At 28.2% G+C, this 15609-nt stretch overlaps 1 protein-coding gene across 1 annotated transcript in view; it reads left to right on the forward strand.

Moving 5' to 3' along the window:
• The window catches only part of LOC113368445 (hemicentin-2-like), a 135088-nt gene extending 119978 nt beyond the window's left edge, over positions 1 to 15110 (forward strand). The window contains exons 3-8 of the mRNA XM_026609990.1: positions 10660 to 10853; positions 10986 to 11084; positions 11160 to 11324; positions 12560 to 12694; positions 13128 to 13341; positions 14918 to 15110. Of these exons, the coding sequence (XP_026465775.1) occupies positions 10660 to 10853; positions 10986 to 11084; positions 11160 to 11324; positions 12560 to 12694; positions 13128 to 13341; positions 14918 to 15027 (917 nt within the window). The 3' untranslated portion in view covers positions 15028 to 15110. The remainder of the gene's footprint in view (positions 1 to 10659; positions 10854 to 10985; positions 11085 to 11159; positions 11325 to 12559; positions 12695 to 13127; positions 13342 to 14917) is intronic.
• Positions 15111 to 15609: the final 499 nt, after the last annotated feature.

Raw genomic sequence — 15609 nt, forward strand, 5'->3', positions numbered from 1 at the left:
TTCCTTCAAATTTTCTACTATTATTTTACGAATCGCATTCCTAGTTATGTGAAAGTTGTGACCGTAAAGTTTATAAAACTAGCTATTTTACGATCACTGCAACGTAGGCGTCGGTGATTTTTCCGGTGTGTCTAATGTTTCCGCCATTTGTTCGTTCCGCTGGTGCGCAACAGTTAACCCGGGACATTAGTCAGAATTAAAAAAGCACAGGCTCGAGAATCGGTCTCTTGCGCGCAGAAAGCTTCCAAAGCTCTCTGACTGGAATCACAAACGCAGGCCGAGAGCTTAGTGTGCACACATATCCATAAGCGCTTAAGAGGAAATGGAATGACAGATTTTTCTTCGGATAGGACAAATATATAACATTATATTGTATATGTATATATATATATATATATATATTTTTTTTTTATTTCTTGCTTGTGCAGAAAATTTGGGACATTTTTTTGGTTTTTGTCAAATAAGTGATAAAATTCATTACAAAGCACTATTTTTCAGTTCGATAGTGTAAAACTAGATATAAATTACTACTACTCCATGGCAACAGTTATATATGCTCCGATATGAAAGTTTTGAATAAAACGACTTTGAATTTGATTTTTCATTCTTTAGCAATAAATAGAAAATTCGGGTCATTTTTTTGGTTTTTGTTAAATAACTCATAAATTTCATATGAAAGTACTATTTTTTAGATAGGCACGGCGAAACTAGTTAAAATTTACTACAATTTCGTGGCAACTGTTATATATACTCCAATATTAAGTTTTGTTTAAACGACTTTGAATTGGATTATGACTAAAATTTCATCGATAAATGCATGTGTAAATGTGTAAATATAGGTCCATTACAAAAATACAGTTTTCTGTTTACGTACATCGCTATCATTCGATCGACACAGTTCTGAAAGAGAGAATTCATGTATCGGAATATATTATTAATGTCTATGAATATCTTCTAAATAATAAAAGCTTATTTATCGTATTATATCTTCGGGCGTTCTCAAGCGTCTGGATTTCCAATACGTAACACAATAAATATTTATGTAAAACATGGGAGGATAACAACGTTCAAAATCGAAACCCAGACAATATATAGACGTTGCTATGTTTGAGGTAAAGTCATAATAAAACTGTTCAAATATTCGATATTTACGAAATAAATATTGTATCTGCACAAAACTAGAATATTGTAGTCTGTCTGCAAAAATACTCTTATTCTATCTTTAGTTAGATTAATTAAAAGGGGTAACACAATGTTGAAAATATGTAACGTATTTGAATAGCTATTTAGTCAATTAAAAATGCATTCGAGTTTTTAATCTACTCTATTGAATAAAATAATAATGAGAATTTATGTAAAAGTATTATTATGGCTAGAAAGTCTTTTCTCCGTTCGACGAGTAAAATTTTGTTAATCTCTAAATAGAATCCTTAATTATTTGAATAATACATAGCATTCCTAATTATTGCAAGTATTATAATGATGAATTTTTAAAATTCATCATTATAATACAAATTGGTTAGTTATAACTCACAAATCTTCTATGATTTATAACATCATAATAAAATTAATTATATTATCGATTCCGGTCTGTTTTTGTTCGGTGTAAATGCAAATGAGAAAACGCTCGTAATTCATTTACAGATAAAAACCGAATACTATATCAGCTTCTAATATAATATATTTGTAAATTTGAATATATTTTGTATAGATTGGTTTTGATATTTTGCACAATAAATCAGTTATTACTAATTTTATCTGTAACAATTTATTAACCGATTAATAAACATATTTCAATTGTATTGTATTGTAAATTTGGTTAATTATTAAACAAACGATTAGGGTATATTATAGGTTTGAATATTATCTGGTGGTAAATTGAAATTATCATGATATTTTCTTTTCTGTACTTACATATAGGGCTTCCCATACTGTACTAAAATCTGAATTTCGATATATGAAATTTGCAATACCGGGATCCCGGTATTAATACGGGTATTGTCAATCAAAAATTTACTAGTTTTATTTTTACTTATCGCAGTTGTTATATTGAGATTAACAAATATTATAATAAATCTAATGAATATTGTTCTGAAAAGAGTACATATTATTTATTTTATCTCCATATAATTACAATCTGCTTGGTAAGACATTCAGCAAATTTGATGCCAAATGTGGTAATAGATGAGATGAAGTTGCAGAAAAGTAATGATACGAGTAATTCTGTGTTACATGTTAATTTGTTAAATCTCAAGGGTTTGTTTTTTTAATTCTCTTAGAGATTCTTGAGGAAAGAAAATTATTTGTATGTCCTCTGATTTCTTATGTCACCTTGAACATATTGGAGTCTTGGTAGATCAGGCATTGTTGGGCATTCTTGGATATTTATTGAATTTTTTTTTATTCTTGGATATTTAATTTTACTTTGTGACTTTTGCAAAATCTTTATATTGGTTTGACTAAGGTTTTGAAAAATGAGGTAATATTTTTGTTTCTGAATTTAAAACGTGTATTGAAAATTAAAAAAATAATACACTGTGTACTGCTTAGAAGTTGAAATCTTAAATAAGCTCTGGAAAAGATCGTTTTTTACCATTTTCTACAGTATTTACAATTTCTCATTTTTCAATGGGTTACATTAGTTTCTTTCTACTACTTCGGTGGTTTTGTTATATATGTAAGTGTATTCAAAGGTTGCAGCCGTATCCTAATATTTGCGAGATATCGCGCGCATGTGAATGTTCCCAGCGTGAAATGTGCAAACAGTCCATGTGCCGACCGGAATGGAAAGCAGATAAAAATAAATTGCACTCTATGTTCCCGAGATACCCAACTGTTGGCATACAGAAATCACGTTAACACTAATTCTTACTTAAAGGATAACAATTTAGAGATATATTCCTTCTTATTTTAGGCACCAAATAATTTTCTTTTCCATGGGGTAAAAAATTCTTATTTATTCTCTTGTGTTTGTGTTCTTAGTTATCACCAGTTGTACTTTTTATATTTGTAAATTTTTCTATATGTGTATGTAAGTTTATAAGTGTATTTGGTACAATTATTGAATTGATGTATGTTTCATAATCAATAATCATGACACCATCAATCAAAAATATCTACTGTGATATTTTATACCAGAGAATGGTGCTTGGTTGACATGCAGAAGATATAAGCGAAATAAATATTTTTTCTATTGTTTTTGTTTTTTGAACAGCAATCATGGGTCCTGTTGGGCTAAATCGACTTAATACTGCGTCTTGTTTTATAGATAACAACCAAAAAACAGTTGAATCATACCTGTTTGATACATTTTATTATTACAATTTCAGTTACAAAGAGAATATTTTATTGATGCAGCAATGCCGGATAAGGTTTATTTTCACTTAAAAACTTATTGCTATCTAGTGAATATGGATGTCACTTCTGCTTGACGAGCCCCAATAAATAATAATAATAGTCATAATTTGCAGGTTTGGTCTATTTTGGACTGATTTATAATAATTTTATGACGTTGTCGTATCCGAATTAACGATTTAGTGTATGAAACCTAAACCATAAATTGATTCATGACGATGTTTGCAGAACATTTGCCATTTCGGATTTTTTTTTTAATTCATATTCTATATCTTATATATCTTATTTATATCCTATTCGATCTTAATATTCTTCTAACTAATTTCTTTATTCTTCTAACTAATTCCTTCATTCTTCTTTTTTATTCTAAATCTGAACTTTTTGATTTCTAATCTTGCTTTTTACTCCATCTTCTAATTTGTTACTCAACTAACTTCAACTAAAATTTCAAAATTTAGAGCATAAAATAAGATTTTTAATATTGCCTATTATCTAAGTTGGATATATCTAATAAAATTTAAAATGCAATCAGTAATTGAGTTTATTCCGAATATATACATACATATATATATATATATATATATATATATATATATATATATATATATATATATACATAGATATATTTGGGTGATCCTTAATATGAACATTTTGGAATTTCCTTGCTCCCAAGGGCTCAAATCGTTCCGAATTGATGAAAAACAATTCTCTGACAATTTTAGCTCCTAATATTGTCTTTTAAATAGAGCGCAGTTCAATCAGAGTTTTGTATGGAAATAGCATAAAAAAAATTAAAAAATTTTGCAGAGCGTCGAATTTTCAATGAAAAATAACATGAATTTTCACTTTTGATTCATTTGTCGCTAAATTATACCTAACAAAATTTTTTTTTTTCATTTTCAAAATTTTTTCTATGCCTATACGAAGTTTGATTGAATTGCGTACTATCTAAAAGTTAATATTAAAAGCTAAAACTTTCAGAGAACTATTTTTTATCAATTGTGGAATTATTTGAGTCCTTGGGAGCTAGAAAATTCAAAAATGACCACATTAAGGACCACCCTAATAAATATATATATATATATATATATATATATATATATGTCTTTTGAGAATCGTCGTTTCATTCCATTTCGAACAAGCAGCGAAATGTTTGAAAGATCACGAATTCGCTCAACAAATATTAGCAAAAGAATATTATATGAAGAAATACATATATAAACGATATATGCATCGTGCATATCATATTGTATAAGGTATTTCAAATGCAGATAATGCATTTTAAAAAATAATATTTACATCAACATTGCATTTTGCATTAGGCAGTTATTTACAATTAAGTGAAAGCGTAATAATTCTCACAGTTTCTTACAATTTTGCCTTGAGCTGATTTATTAAATAATATAAATTCAGAAAGTTGTACGGGTTTATCATGGAACCCTTCAACAATAATTTTATATAACCAAAGTCGAAATCATTTTATCATTTTCTACGCGATATTTTCACAAATCGCTCCTGTGAGCTTCAATTGAGATCGGAGCGTTATATGAGATTATATAAGATTATTATTGCATAAGAACTTCTTACTCTATACGCCTTGAATTTTAATATTAGGAAAATTGTAAGGGTATGGAAAGTTTTCCGCGGAAAACGAATGAATTATTGTAACGTGACGTGACGTGTTGCGTTTCACCTGGGCCCCTGTTGTTGAGAAAGGTCCTAAACAACCTAAATAACTGAGACAGGTGTATTTTACTATCAAGTAATTGTAGAATTTGAGACGTGCGTTTCGTTTGGAAGCTAAAGCCTGAACGTTAGTTGATTATAAAAATTTTAAATCTATTATGTTTTACATTGTGTAGAAAAAATATGGACATAGATGGCATTTTGCCATAATGCCAGTTACTTCAACTCTCTGATTTTAGTACAATAAGAACTAAGTTTAGCGATATTCAAAATTTTGATCATCTGTTTTTCTAAAATAGAGTGCAGGTATGGAACTAAATATTTGAGACAGGTGTATTTTATTCTCGAGTAATTATGGGATTTGAGACGTGTATTTTGTTTAGAAACTATAAACCTGTATTATGTATGAAGGAAAAATGTGAACAAATGTAGTATTTTTTCTTAATGCCAGATGCTTGAATTCTCTGATTTTTGTGCAATAAGAATTTAGATTAGCAACATTCCAAATTATGACACATTTTATCTACTTGTATCTAGTTTAGGCATCAACAACTTTGTATTTAGGTTCCTAACTATTTAAGTTTAAGTTTGTACAGAAGGAAATATTTATAGATAGTAAGGGTAATTATCCCAAACATTACAGTTTTTTTTAAATAATTAAATCACTTTTTGTAAGACTTATATGTTAGGATGTTTGATTGCACAATGAACCCCATCATAATAAAAACTGCCAACAGAATTTTCACGATTTTTAAAATGTGGACAAAAAATTTTGCACTTTCTGCTAGTTTTGAAGAAACGTCTCGAACGATTATTTCGTAAAAATAACTTTTTTGATTGTTTGAAGATTTTCATCTTACGCTTTTAAATTTTACCAACTATAATAAAATTACCAACGTACTTTCTGGAACCATATTTTTGCACTTTTTGTAAAATGTATCTTGATAATTATGATTATTACCCTTTTTTAACTTCCCGCAGGGTAAGTTATTGTAATGGGCCGAAAATCGAAATTTAAAATTTTTACATTTCTCGACGTTTTGAAGGTTTCTGAACATTTTGGCATACCTCAGAAAAAAATGGATGTGTGTGTGTGTATGTATGTATGGATACAAATTTCCAGTCACGCAATTCAGTTTATATAATTCTTCTAAATATTAGACAATGTTACAATATTAATAATAATCTATTTAAAAACATTCAGTATTCTTCGAACATTCCGTTACGGTACGGGAAGTTCCAGTAATTTGCCTTAAGGCACGATGCGGTACACCCCACTAGTTAAATGTTAGTATTGTTTACTTGATTTCATGATTTCGCTTAAATTTTTAATTTTTCAGCAAAAATGCACAAGCATCTAAAATCACCATTAACATAATTCAACGTTTTAGTTTATCTATAGGTTTATTTATGGATACAGATTTTCATTATAGATAAAATAAGCTTGCTACATGCTCCCATCTAAATTGTTTATCGCGTATCATACTGAAAAGCCCAACTCAGAAAAATTATGCTAAATATAAAATGTTCAAAGCTCAATTCTCAGAACATCATAAGGTAATAAGCTATTAAAATCACCATTGCGATATATCAAAAGAAACATTATCGGTAAAATTTATAGAGGTATCTTAATGCCCCAACATAACGTCTATAAGGGTCATAACTTTCTATTTTTTATCATGTCCAGGGCAGCTAGTTATTGTTTTATTCAATGCGAATATATCAATATTAAGAATGATCTCGTAGGAAAAACTTTATGTTGCGGAATGATATGGAGCTGTATTAAAAGGACCTAACTGAAAGCTCTGCCGTAGTAAGGAGAAGGTTATTTCGAGCGTTCTTATGGGACAAAATAGTTATCTTAATGATAAGTCAGTCCCCTTATCGTTTAGATATATACTATGGAGTCCTTACTTCTCTTTTAAGGACAAATTCCTTGTTGGAGATTATTTATGAAAGATTTGTATATAGCGCTGAACTCCAGAAGGAAAAATAATTCCTGCAATATAATAGGTAGAAACAAAAACAAAGAACTACTGAAGTGTAGCAAATTGTTTCAATAATGTTATACAATATTGTTATATCTATATGCAATCAGAAATCAAAAATATTTCATACAGGATTTTTTATATTATACAAAATTATAGCATGATATAGTTTATATTACTTATAAACTGCAATTAATTCTTTATATCAACGTCGAAACAAATGCACAAGACGCAGATAATGATTTTTTTTAATACTGTTTGTGTATTTAGGCCTGAAATACTTTTTGAAAATATTTAAAAGGACTTTGTGGTATTTTACAATTTTTTTAGCGTTCTAAAATTTAATTCTTTTATTATATAGGTTGATGAACTTGTGAAAATAAAAATATTTTTAAATCGTTGACATATGTATAAGTTTCGAAGATGTAATTTGATTATTGTGAATAACGATTAAAATTCATTATACTTTGTTATTGTTATTACATATGTGTGCAATCAAAAAGTGATTTTAATTTGAGAAACGTTTGAATTTTAAAAATTTTGTAATGTTTACAAATTAATTTGATCATAGCTTTTCGTTCAATTGATTGATCTTTTTGTGAAATAATTGAACGTTAATATTGTAGTTCAAATACTGCAATTAACGATTTTATTTGCACTATTTAAATATAAGAATTTAAATTTAAATGAAAACTTGCTAATGTTTCATAATGAAGTATGTCATAATTCATTTTACAATAGCGTGTTGTAAATTTAAACAGCAAAAATGTTAGATTTTTTTCTAATTTAAAAACAATATCATAGACTATTTGTAGTCTAATGGTCAGAGGCACATAATGGAAAAAAATTCTTGGAATTTTCATGAACAATAATCAATGAGATTTGAAAAAATATCTTGAAAAAAAATTTTAGAAAAAATTATTATAGAAAATTTTTGAAAAAAATGGAAAATTTGTAAGAAAAATTTTGTTTGAGAAAAACATTTTAAAAAAATTGTCCAGGGAATACTACACAGCAATAGTTATAAATTGTAAAAAAAGATAACTTATCAAGTCGCCATCTATCGATGTATCCATGGACCGATAACTTATCAAGTCCATGAACATCATCAAGTAGTCCAAATATTTCCAAACCTACAATGAAATTCAAGAATCTATAAAAATTTGTTGAATTTATGGTTCACAAATTTTGAAAAAAAAATGAAAATAAAATTTGCAAAAAAAAAACTGTTTTAATTTTTAAAAACTTCTAAATTTAAAGAATATTATTATTATTAAACAATAATTTAATCTTGTTCTTAATGGAATATAAATTTTTTTTAGCATATAAATAAATTTCCAAGTAAATATACTAAGAGTTTTTTTTTTATCCGCCAACAATAATTTGAAATAAATATTTCTCCAGTATATTATTCCTAAGCATTACGCTTACCTGTAATACAAATGTGACAAATTTCATCTAATTATATCTCAATTAATAGAGGAACTGATATGTATAATACATTATTGAATGAAATAATTAATAAATCTATATTCATTATCAGTAGGTATACACTCATGTTTAGTGCTATAACTTAAATTGTTACTGTTTTATATTATCCATCATTAAAATTTTATTTTGAAGTACTTTTGGTGCTATTCTGTCGTCCATGCCATAAAGAAATAAGTTCATAAATAATTGTTACGTATAAAATATAAAATTTATAAGTCACAATAGTTCTATTACATCTGGTTTCGTATACTGGCAGATAATAAATGTCCATTCAAGGAATAATTTCACATATCGGACAATAAAATTGAACTTTTCAGGAGACGGGGAAATAGGTTTTCGACTGAAATCATCTATATAAATCGAAAACGGTTCGAGTAAAACAGAGTATCTTTACATTGCGCTTAGTTGCACTACAATAGTAGTCGGCCGCATTGCTCGGCGTTGGTTATTTATTTGACAAGTATACTAACCTCATACCTCGGCAACAATATGATATGATAAATGGTGACAGGGCGTAATGTAGAGCCTTCGAGCATACCATGTTAACCAAAATGTCCCTGGACTCGCGAAATTTTGTCCGTGCAATATTATATTGTCATTACAGAATTTAACTAATATTGCTTTACTGTTGTGGACAAATCCGCAAATAATGAGGATGCCTTTCATTATTTTAATAACATAAACATATGTATATATATATATATATATATATATATATATATGTCTATGTGTCGGATACTTGGATTGAAGCCAAGTAGAGGTTAGCCGCCCCGAAGACTTTTGTAACTTTTTTTTTATTTTTTTACATAAAAAACACATCTAATGCTAAATTTTCAACATCCTACCACAAACCCCTATTATGTAAGAACTATTATAGTAATTATATCTTTTTTCATTAATTGGTAATTGGTAGATCACGTAAACTGGGTTAACAGATAAATAATTCAACAAGTAGATACATACTTAGGTGAAAAGATAGACAGGTAAATTGGTAAATATATGTAAACTGGTGAACAGGTAAATTCAAGGATATATGAAATGCTACATAGGACAACTGGTAGATAGACAAATATGTAGAACAGGTTTATAGGTAAATTGGTAGACATGAAGAACGCGACGACAGGTAAAATGACGGATTGATAAACAGGTTAATATGTAAATTGATAGACAGGTAAATTGGTGGACAGCTAACTTGGTGAACAGGTATACTGCGTAAAAAAACTGTTTTTTTTTTTGATATATTTAATTACGCGGGACTAGATACTTTGCATCAAGTTTTTCTACAATATTGATATGTATATAAATTCATATAACTAATTTTTTGTTAAAGGTACTCGTTTACCATACATACATTAAGATATCTAGTGAAGTCAAAATTTGCAAATATTATTGAGTAGATTTTTGTAAAGCCTATAGACTTTGATGGTTATATACTATAAAAAATTTCATTTTTAATTTAAATATACATTTTTAAAATAAGTAATAACATATCTTGGACTTTATTGCACCAGTAACTCTGTGTCTAAACTGTTTTTAACGTATGGTTATTATTTCAATATTTTAAATGTTATTAAATATGAAAAATAATTAAAATTAATTAAAAAAATCAAATTTTTACCATTAACTAATGTTCAAATTATTTTATATCCAAATGTTCAAAAATATTTAGAAACAGTTTATAATCAATCTTGTCTCTCAATTATTATAATTTATTTTGGACATAAAGAATATTATTTAATATTTTTATACGGTAAAGAATACCAATAAATATTAAATATTAAAATAATATTAAAGGGTTTTATAATATTTTTATAAATGCTTAAGAACAATTCTGAATATCGAGAAAATAACAAAGAATATCAATTTTTTAAAACACCAATACAAGACAATAAAATACACATAAATTATAATTATTTAATAACCAAATTTTAAAAAGTTCAAGTTTCAATATTTGCAGAAAATGAATTTTGTATAATGTTTCTAAAATCAATGGAGTATTTTTGTCATGTAATGGTTGGATTTGAGAGTAAATTATTATAAATTGATACTCAAATAATTTTGAAAGAATAGGTTTCTAATCATAGTAAACAATAATAAAATTCAATTATTATTCAATTATTTATAAATATTATCTTTTTAGCCCGACGAGAAGTTCAGTCAGAAACGGTGTCGGATTGGAAATCTTTGTGGTATGGAACTGATCAAAATAACGATCACAAAACAGCACAAAACCTTGATGGACACTCAGGCAATAATGGTGGACTAATTATAGGATCTTATCCAGATGAACATGATCACGCAGGTGGTCAACCGACTGCAATGATGAGACCTCAGGTAAATGAAAAAGAAATAAAATTACACCCAAAAAGATGATAATTCATGCTTATTGGTAATCTGTCTCATTATTTCATCTAGTGGATTCATAAAACATGTTAATAATAAATGTCCTAATAATTGTTTTTTTAGGTGTACACACCTGAAAACTATACAGCTCACAATGTAACAGTACAATTGGGAGCTACCGCGTTTTTACACTGCCATGTACGAAATGTGGGCGAGCGAGGAGTGAGTTTTTCGTAAATCTTTATATAGATATATCTTTTTATGAATCGGTGATAATGATTTTATTTAAATCTGTAGCAAATAGCCTGGGTACGAAGAAGAGACTGGCACATTTTATCCTCCGGAGCTCAAACCTATACAAATGATGAGCGTTTTGGTATATTGCATGCGGAAGGCAGCGATTTGTGGACGCTTCAGATCAAATATGTACAGCGTCGTGATAATGGCACATATGAATGCCAGGTAAAAAAGATCGTATATTATTAGATTATATTTTTTTCGTATTATTAAATATCTGTACTTTTCATTAAAGTCTCTATGCAATATTTGATAACTTGATGTGCATATGTTTAATGATCATTTTTGACCGCCCAATGGCATTTCCTTTTTCTTTTTCATTGAGGTTTTGTGACCACTGGACCTATCTTTCCAAAAATTTAAGGGGTTTATTCGGTTATTTTTTACAAAAAATGCAAGGTATTTGTTTTTGTTTTTCTCGAAATGTATATATCATAGAGACATGCGGTTTGTTTTAAAAAAAAATTACAAAATCATAGAATATTACGAAATTTTCTTTTTTTTTCGCCGTCATTTTTTAACCAGAGAGCGCCAAAGGCGGCCTTGTAAAATCGATCTCTTTTGCGGTGTCACAGATAAATCCGTTGCGCATCGCCTGAAACAAAAAAAGAAACTGCGTTGAAGAAGAAGTTTGAATCCAGTCCCCCTACCAAAATAAAAGAAAAAAGGCAAGAAGGAAAAAATTGGTAGCTATTTAAAAAAAGGGTTAAAAAAGGCCTTTTTCTGGGGCCTGCGAGAAGCCTCGCAAAAAAATTTTGCGTAATGTTATCAAGTTGTATCAGGTAGGGGGACTAGGTAATGCAGTGGTGAACAAATTAAAAAAAATGCAAGTCGATCCGACATGTAGTTTTTTCTCAATTTGTAGCACCGCATTGAACAAAGTCAATTTGAGATAAACGTATTTAAAGTTTTTAATGTAATGTACTAAATACACCATATAATTTAATGTACTAAATATACCATGGTGTTCAAAGAATTCTGACACATTAAAATGGTCACGTGCATGAGGTATTTTAATGAAAAAAAAGCAGCTGGCATACAACGGTTTCAGAGGATCATACATATAGAGATATATATAATTATAACTTCGTCAAAAAATAGATATTGAGCTGATTTTTTTTTTAAATAATTATAAGGTTTTTAGCTTTTATAATATCGAAAAATCTCAAAATCGAAACAAAAAAATAAAAACCAAACAACCTTCTTAATCGGTTTCAAAATCTTTTTATTACTACTAAAAACTATATTGTTAATTTTTTTCCAAATTCCAATTATTTTTAGAATTAAACAAATTGTAAATGGGTATATGCTTTAACAAAATATATCAATTTATGATTTATGAAATTTGAAAAGTATGAATATTTCCTGTTATGTTCGAAGCCTTTAATTTTTTTTTCTAGGTTGCAACTAGCTATGGTGTTGTATCACATTTCGCAAATTTACAAATAGTAGTTCCGGAAGCTTTCATTTTGGGATCAGGAGAGCACCACGTTGACGTGGGAAGTATAATAAGCCTCGTATGCATTATTGAGAAGGTTCGTAATTGATAAAAATAATATTAACAATATATCATATTAATAATTTATTGATATAAAACCTAAATTTTCTCTTTCTATATATATATATATATATATATATATATATATATAATATAGTTAATATTGATGTTGAAATATATGAGTGAATTCTTGAGGACGATACATTAAACAAAGAAAAGGCTAAGATTTATAAAATAAACTTTAATTACAAACGTTTCGACATTTCATTTAATGTCATCATCAGTGGATCTAAAAATAGTATAAAAATTAATATAACTAGGTAATTATAAAATATGTGGATTGGTATAGAAACTATAAATATGAACTGATGACATAGCATTTATATATCCTTCATTAACTTCATACCAGAAAAATTCTAGTATTAAAAATTGCATTATAAATTGTTTATATTATTAATGTGTAATTGTAGAGTCCCACACCACCTCAATATGTGTTCTGGTACCATAATCAGCGAATGATCAACTACGATACTTCCCGAGGAGGTATCACGGTGGAGACTGATCCTGGTCCGAGAACTCAGTCTCGTCTAACAATAAGAGATACTGTGGACGCCGATTCAGGCAACTATACATGCGCTGCCAGTAACACAGAGCCTGCTAGCATTATGGTCTTTGTTTCAGAAGGTAACAAAAAATTCAAAACTAGTAGGGCGCATGGCATCGTGCCTTAATGTAAATTGCTGGAACTACCCGTACCGTAACGAAATGTTCGAGAAATACTGAATATTTTCAAATAGATTATTAAAAATATTGTAACATTGTCTAACATTTATAAGAATTATATAAACTGAATTGAAAAGTTAAATTTATTTGTTTAAAGTATATTGGAACTTTAGTGAGAATTAAAAATAAAATCTGAATTATTTTCGATATACAAAAAAAACTAAAAAAAAATGATACAATTTTTTTTTCCAAAGTCAATTATTTTGTTAAAACAAGCTGAAAGTTATTTGAATCATTTAAATTGGGCGTTTAGTTCTCTCAAAAACTGCCATTTTTTGCACATTTAGCTCTGTATCTTCGAAATGGCTGGGCCTTCCATTGCCAAAAACTAATAAACACTTTTCCCAATCATTATTAATTGAATTTTTTTAGATCATTCAAATCGGATGCTCCGTTGACTCAAAAACTCGATTTCTATTTTCTGCACTCATTGCTCCGTATCTCCGTAACGGCTGGACCTGCCTTTGCCAAAAACTAATCAGCACATCTCCCTGTTGTTTGAACCATTCAAATCGGTTAATCCGTGCACCCGAAAACGTAGACAAAAAATTGTTTCCATATATAAATAAACACATAACAACCATTTTTTCTGAGGTTTGCCAGAATGTTCAGAAACCTTCAAAACGTCGAGAAATGTAAAAATTTTCAATTTCGATTATCGGCCCATTACGATAACTTACCCTACGGTAAGTTAAAAAACACACTATGTATTAAACTTGAAAGTAATATTTTAAATTTTCCGGAGAAAAATTAAACTAGTAATGTATGTCATCTTGCCTTAGGACAAATTGGTAATGCTTTCTTATCGTAACAAAATGTTCGAGGAATATTAAATGTTTTTAAATAGATTATTATAAATACGGTAACATTGCCTAATATTTATAAGAATTTATAAACTGAATTGCAAAGTTCAAATTATTTGTTTAAAGTTTATAAGTGAAATCTAACTTATTTTCGATATACAAAATAAATTAAATTTTGAAATAAAAAAATCCAAAAGCAATTGTTTCGCCACACAAGCAAAAAGTTTTTCGATTTCTTCAAATCAGATGCTTAGTTCTATCAAAAACTGTCATTAGTAGCTCAGTATCTTCAAAATGGCCGGACCTGCCTCTGTCAAAAACTAATCACTTCTCCCAATCATTACAAATTAAATAATTTTTATATCATTCGATTCGGATGCTCCGTTCTTTCAAAATTTCCATTTCCATTTTCTGCACCGTAATGGCTGGATCTGTCTTTGTCAAAAACTAATCAACGCGTCTCCCTATCAATAGGAATCGAATGTTTTTTTAACCATTCAAATCGGTTGATCCGTGCGCCCTACTACTAGTAGTAGTCGTACCTACTACTGAAAAGCTATATAGAATTTATCCTAATATCAACTTTTCTCTGATTATTAGTTATCATCAAACATAATTATTAGAATAAGACCTAAAATAAAATCATTAATTGTTATATGTGTTAAATTCAATAGGTGATAAAATGGCTGCAATTCTTCGAAGAAAGACTTCAAATGGAGATGCTCTAGTTTCTCACTGGGCTGTGCTTTATGCTACAATGGCAGCTATATTATTTTGGCGGTAAAATTAATAACATTTTCAAGTACAATTTTGCTTTAAACTAATATAATCACTAATTACATTTTTGGTAAGTACTGCGATTAATACTATAATTCGTTTGAAGATAAAATTGTATATTTAATATTATCTAATATATATGAATTCAAACATATGTACGATACTAAGTTTTCTTTTGTCTATAAATAACAGTTTTTTTACACACGATTATTTTTTATAATTAATATATAATAGACATAAGTTAATTTAAATAGTTTTAAGAAAGATATTTGTGTAAATAGTACATTTATGAAATTAGAAAAATTGATGATAAATGTATCGTAATGATAAAGTATTTGGAAATGGGATCATATAGATCATGGTATTATCTATAACATTGAACTCAAAAGCATTTAACTAATAAAAATCTCCAAAATTAGAATAATAAAAAATATTTATATGTTCTTACACGTTATTACACGGCATCCTGTTAGGTATTATTATTGATTATAAAACTTAATATCTTAAATTCGAATTAGCTTCAAAAAATGGCTGAACACAAAAATGTGGCAGAGTTGATAATAATATCTCTTAAATCATACAGTTGAAA

Source organism: Ctenocephalides felis, unplaced genomic scaffold, assembly GCF_003426905.1.
Source record: "Ctenocephalides felis isolate EL2017-DRISC unplaced genomic scaffold, ASM342690v1 CF-g0.4_SCAFFOLD_01170, whole genome shotgun sequence".
Lineage (NCBI taxonomy): Eukaryota > Metazoa > Arthropoda > Insecta > Siphonaptera > Pulicidae > Ctenocephalides > Ctenocephalides felis.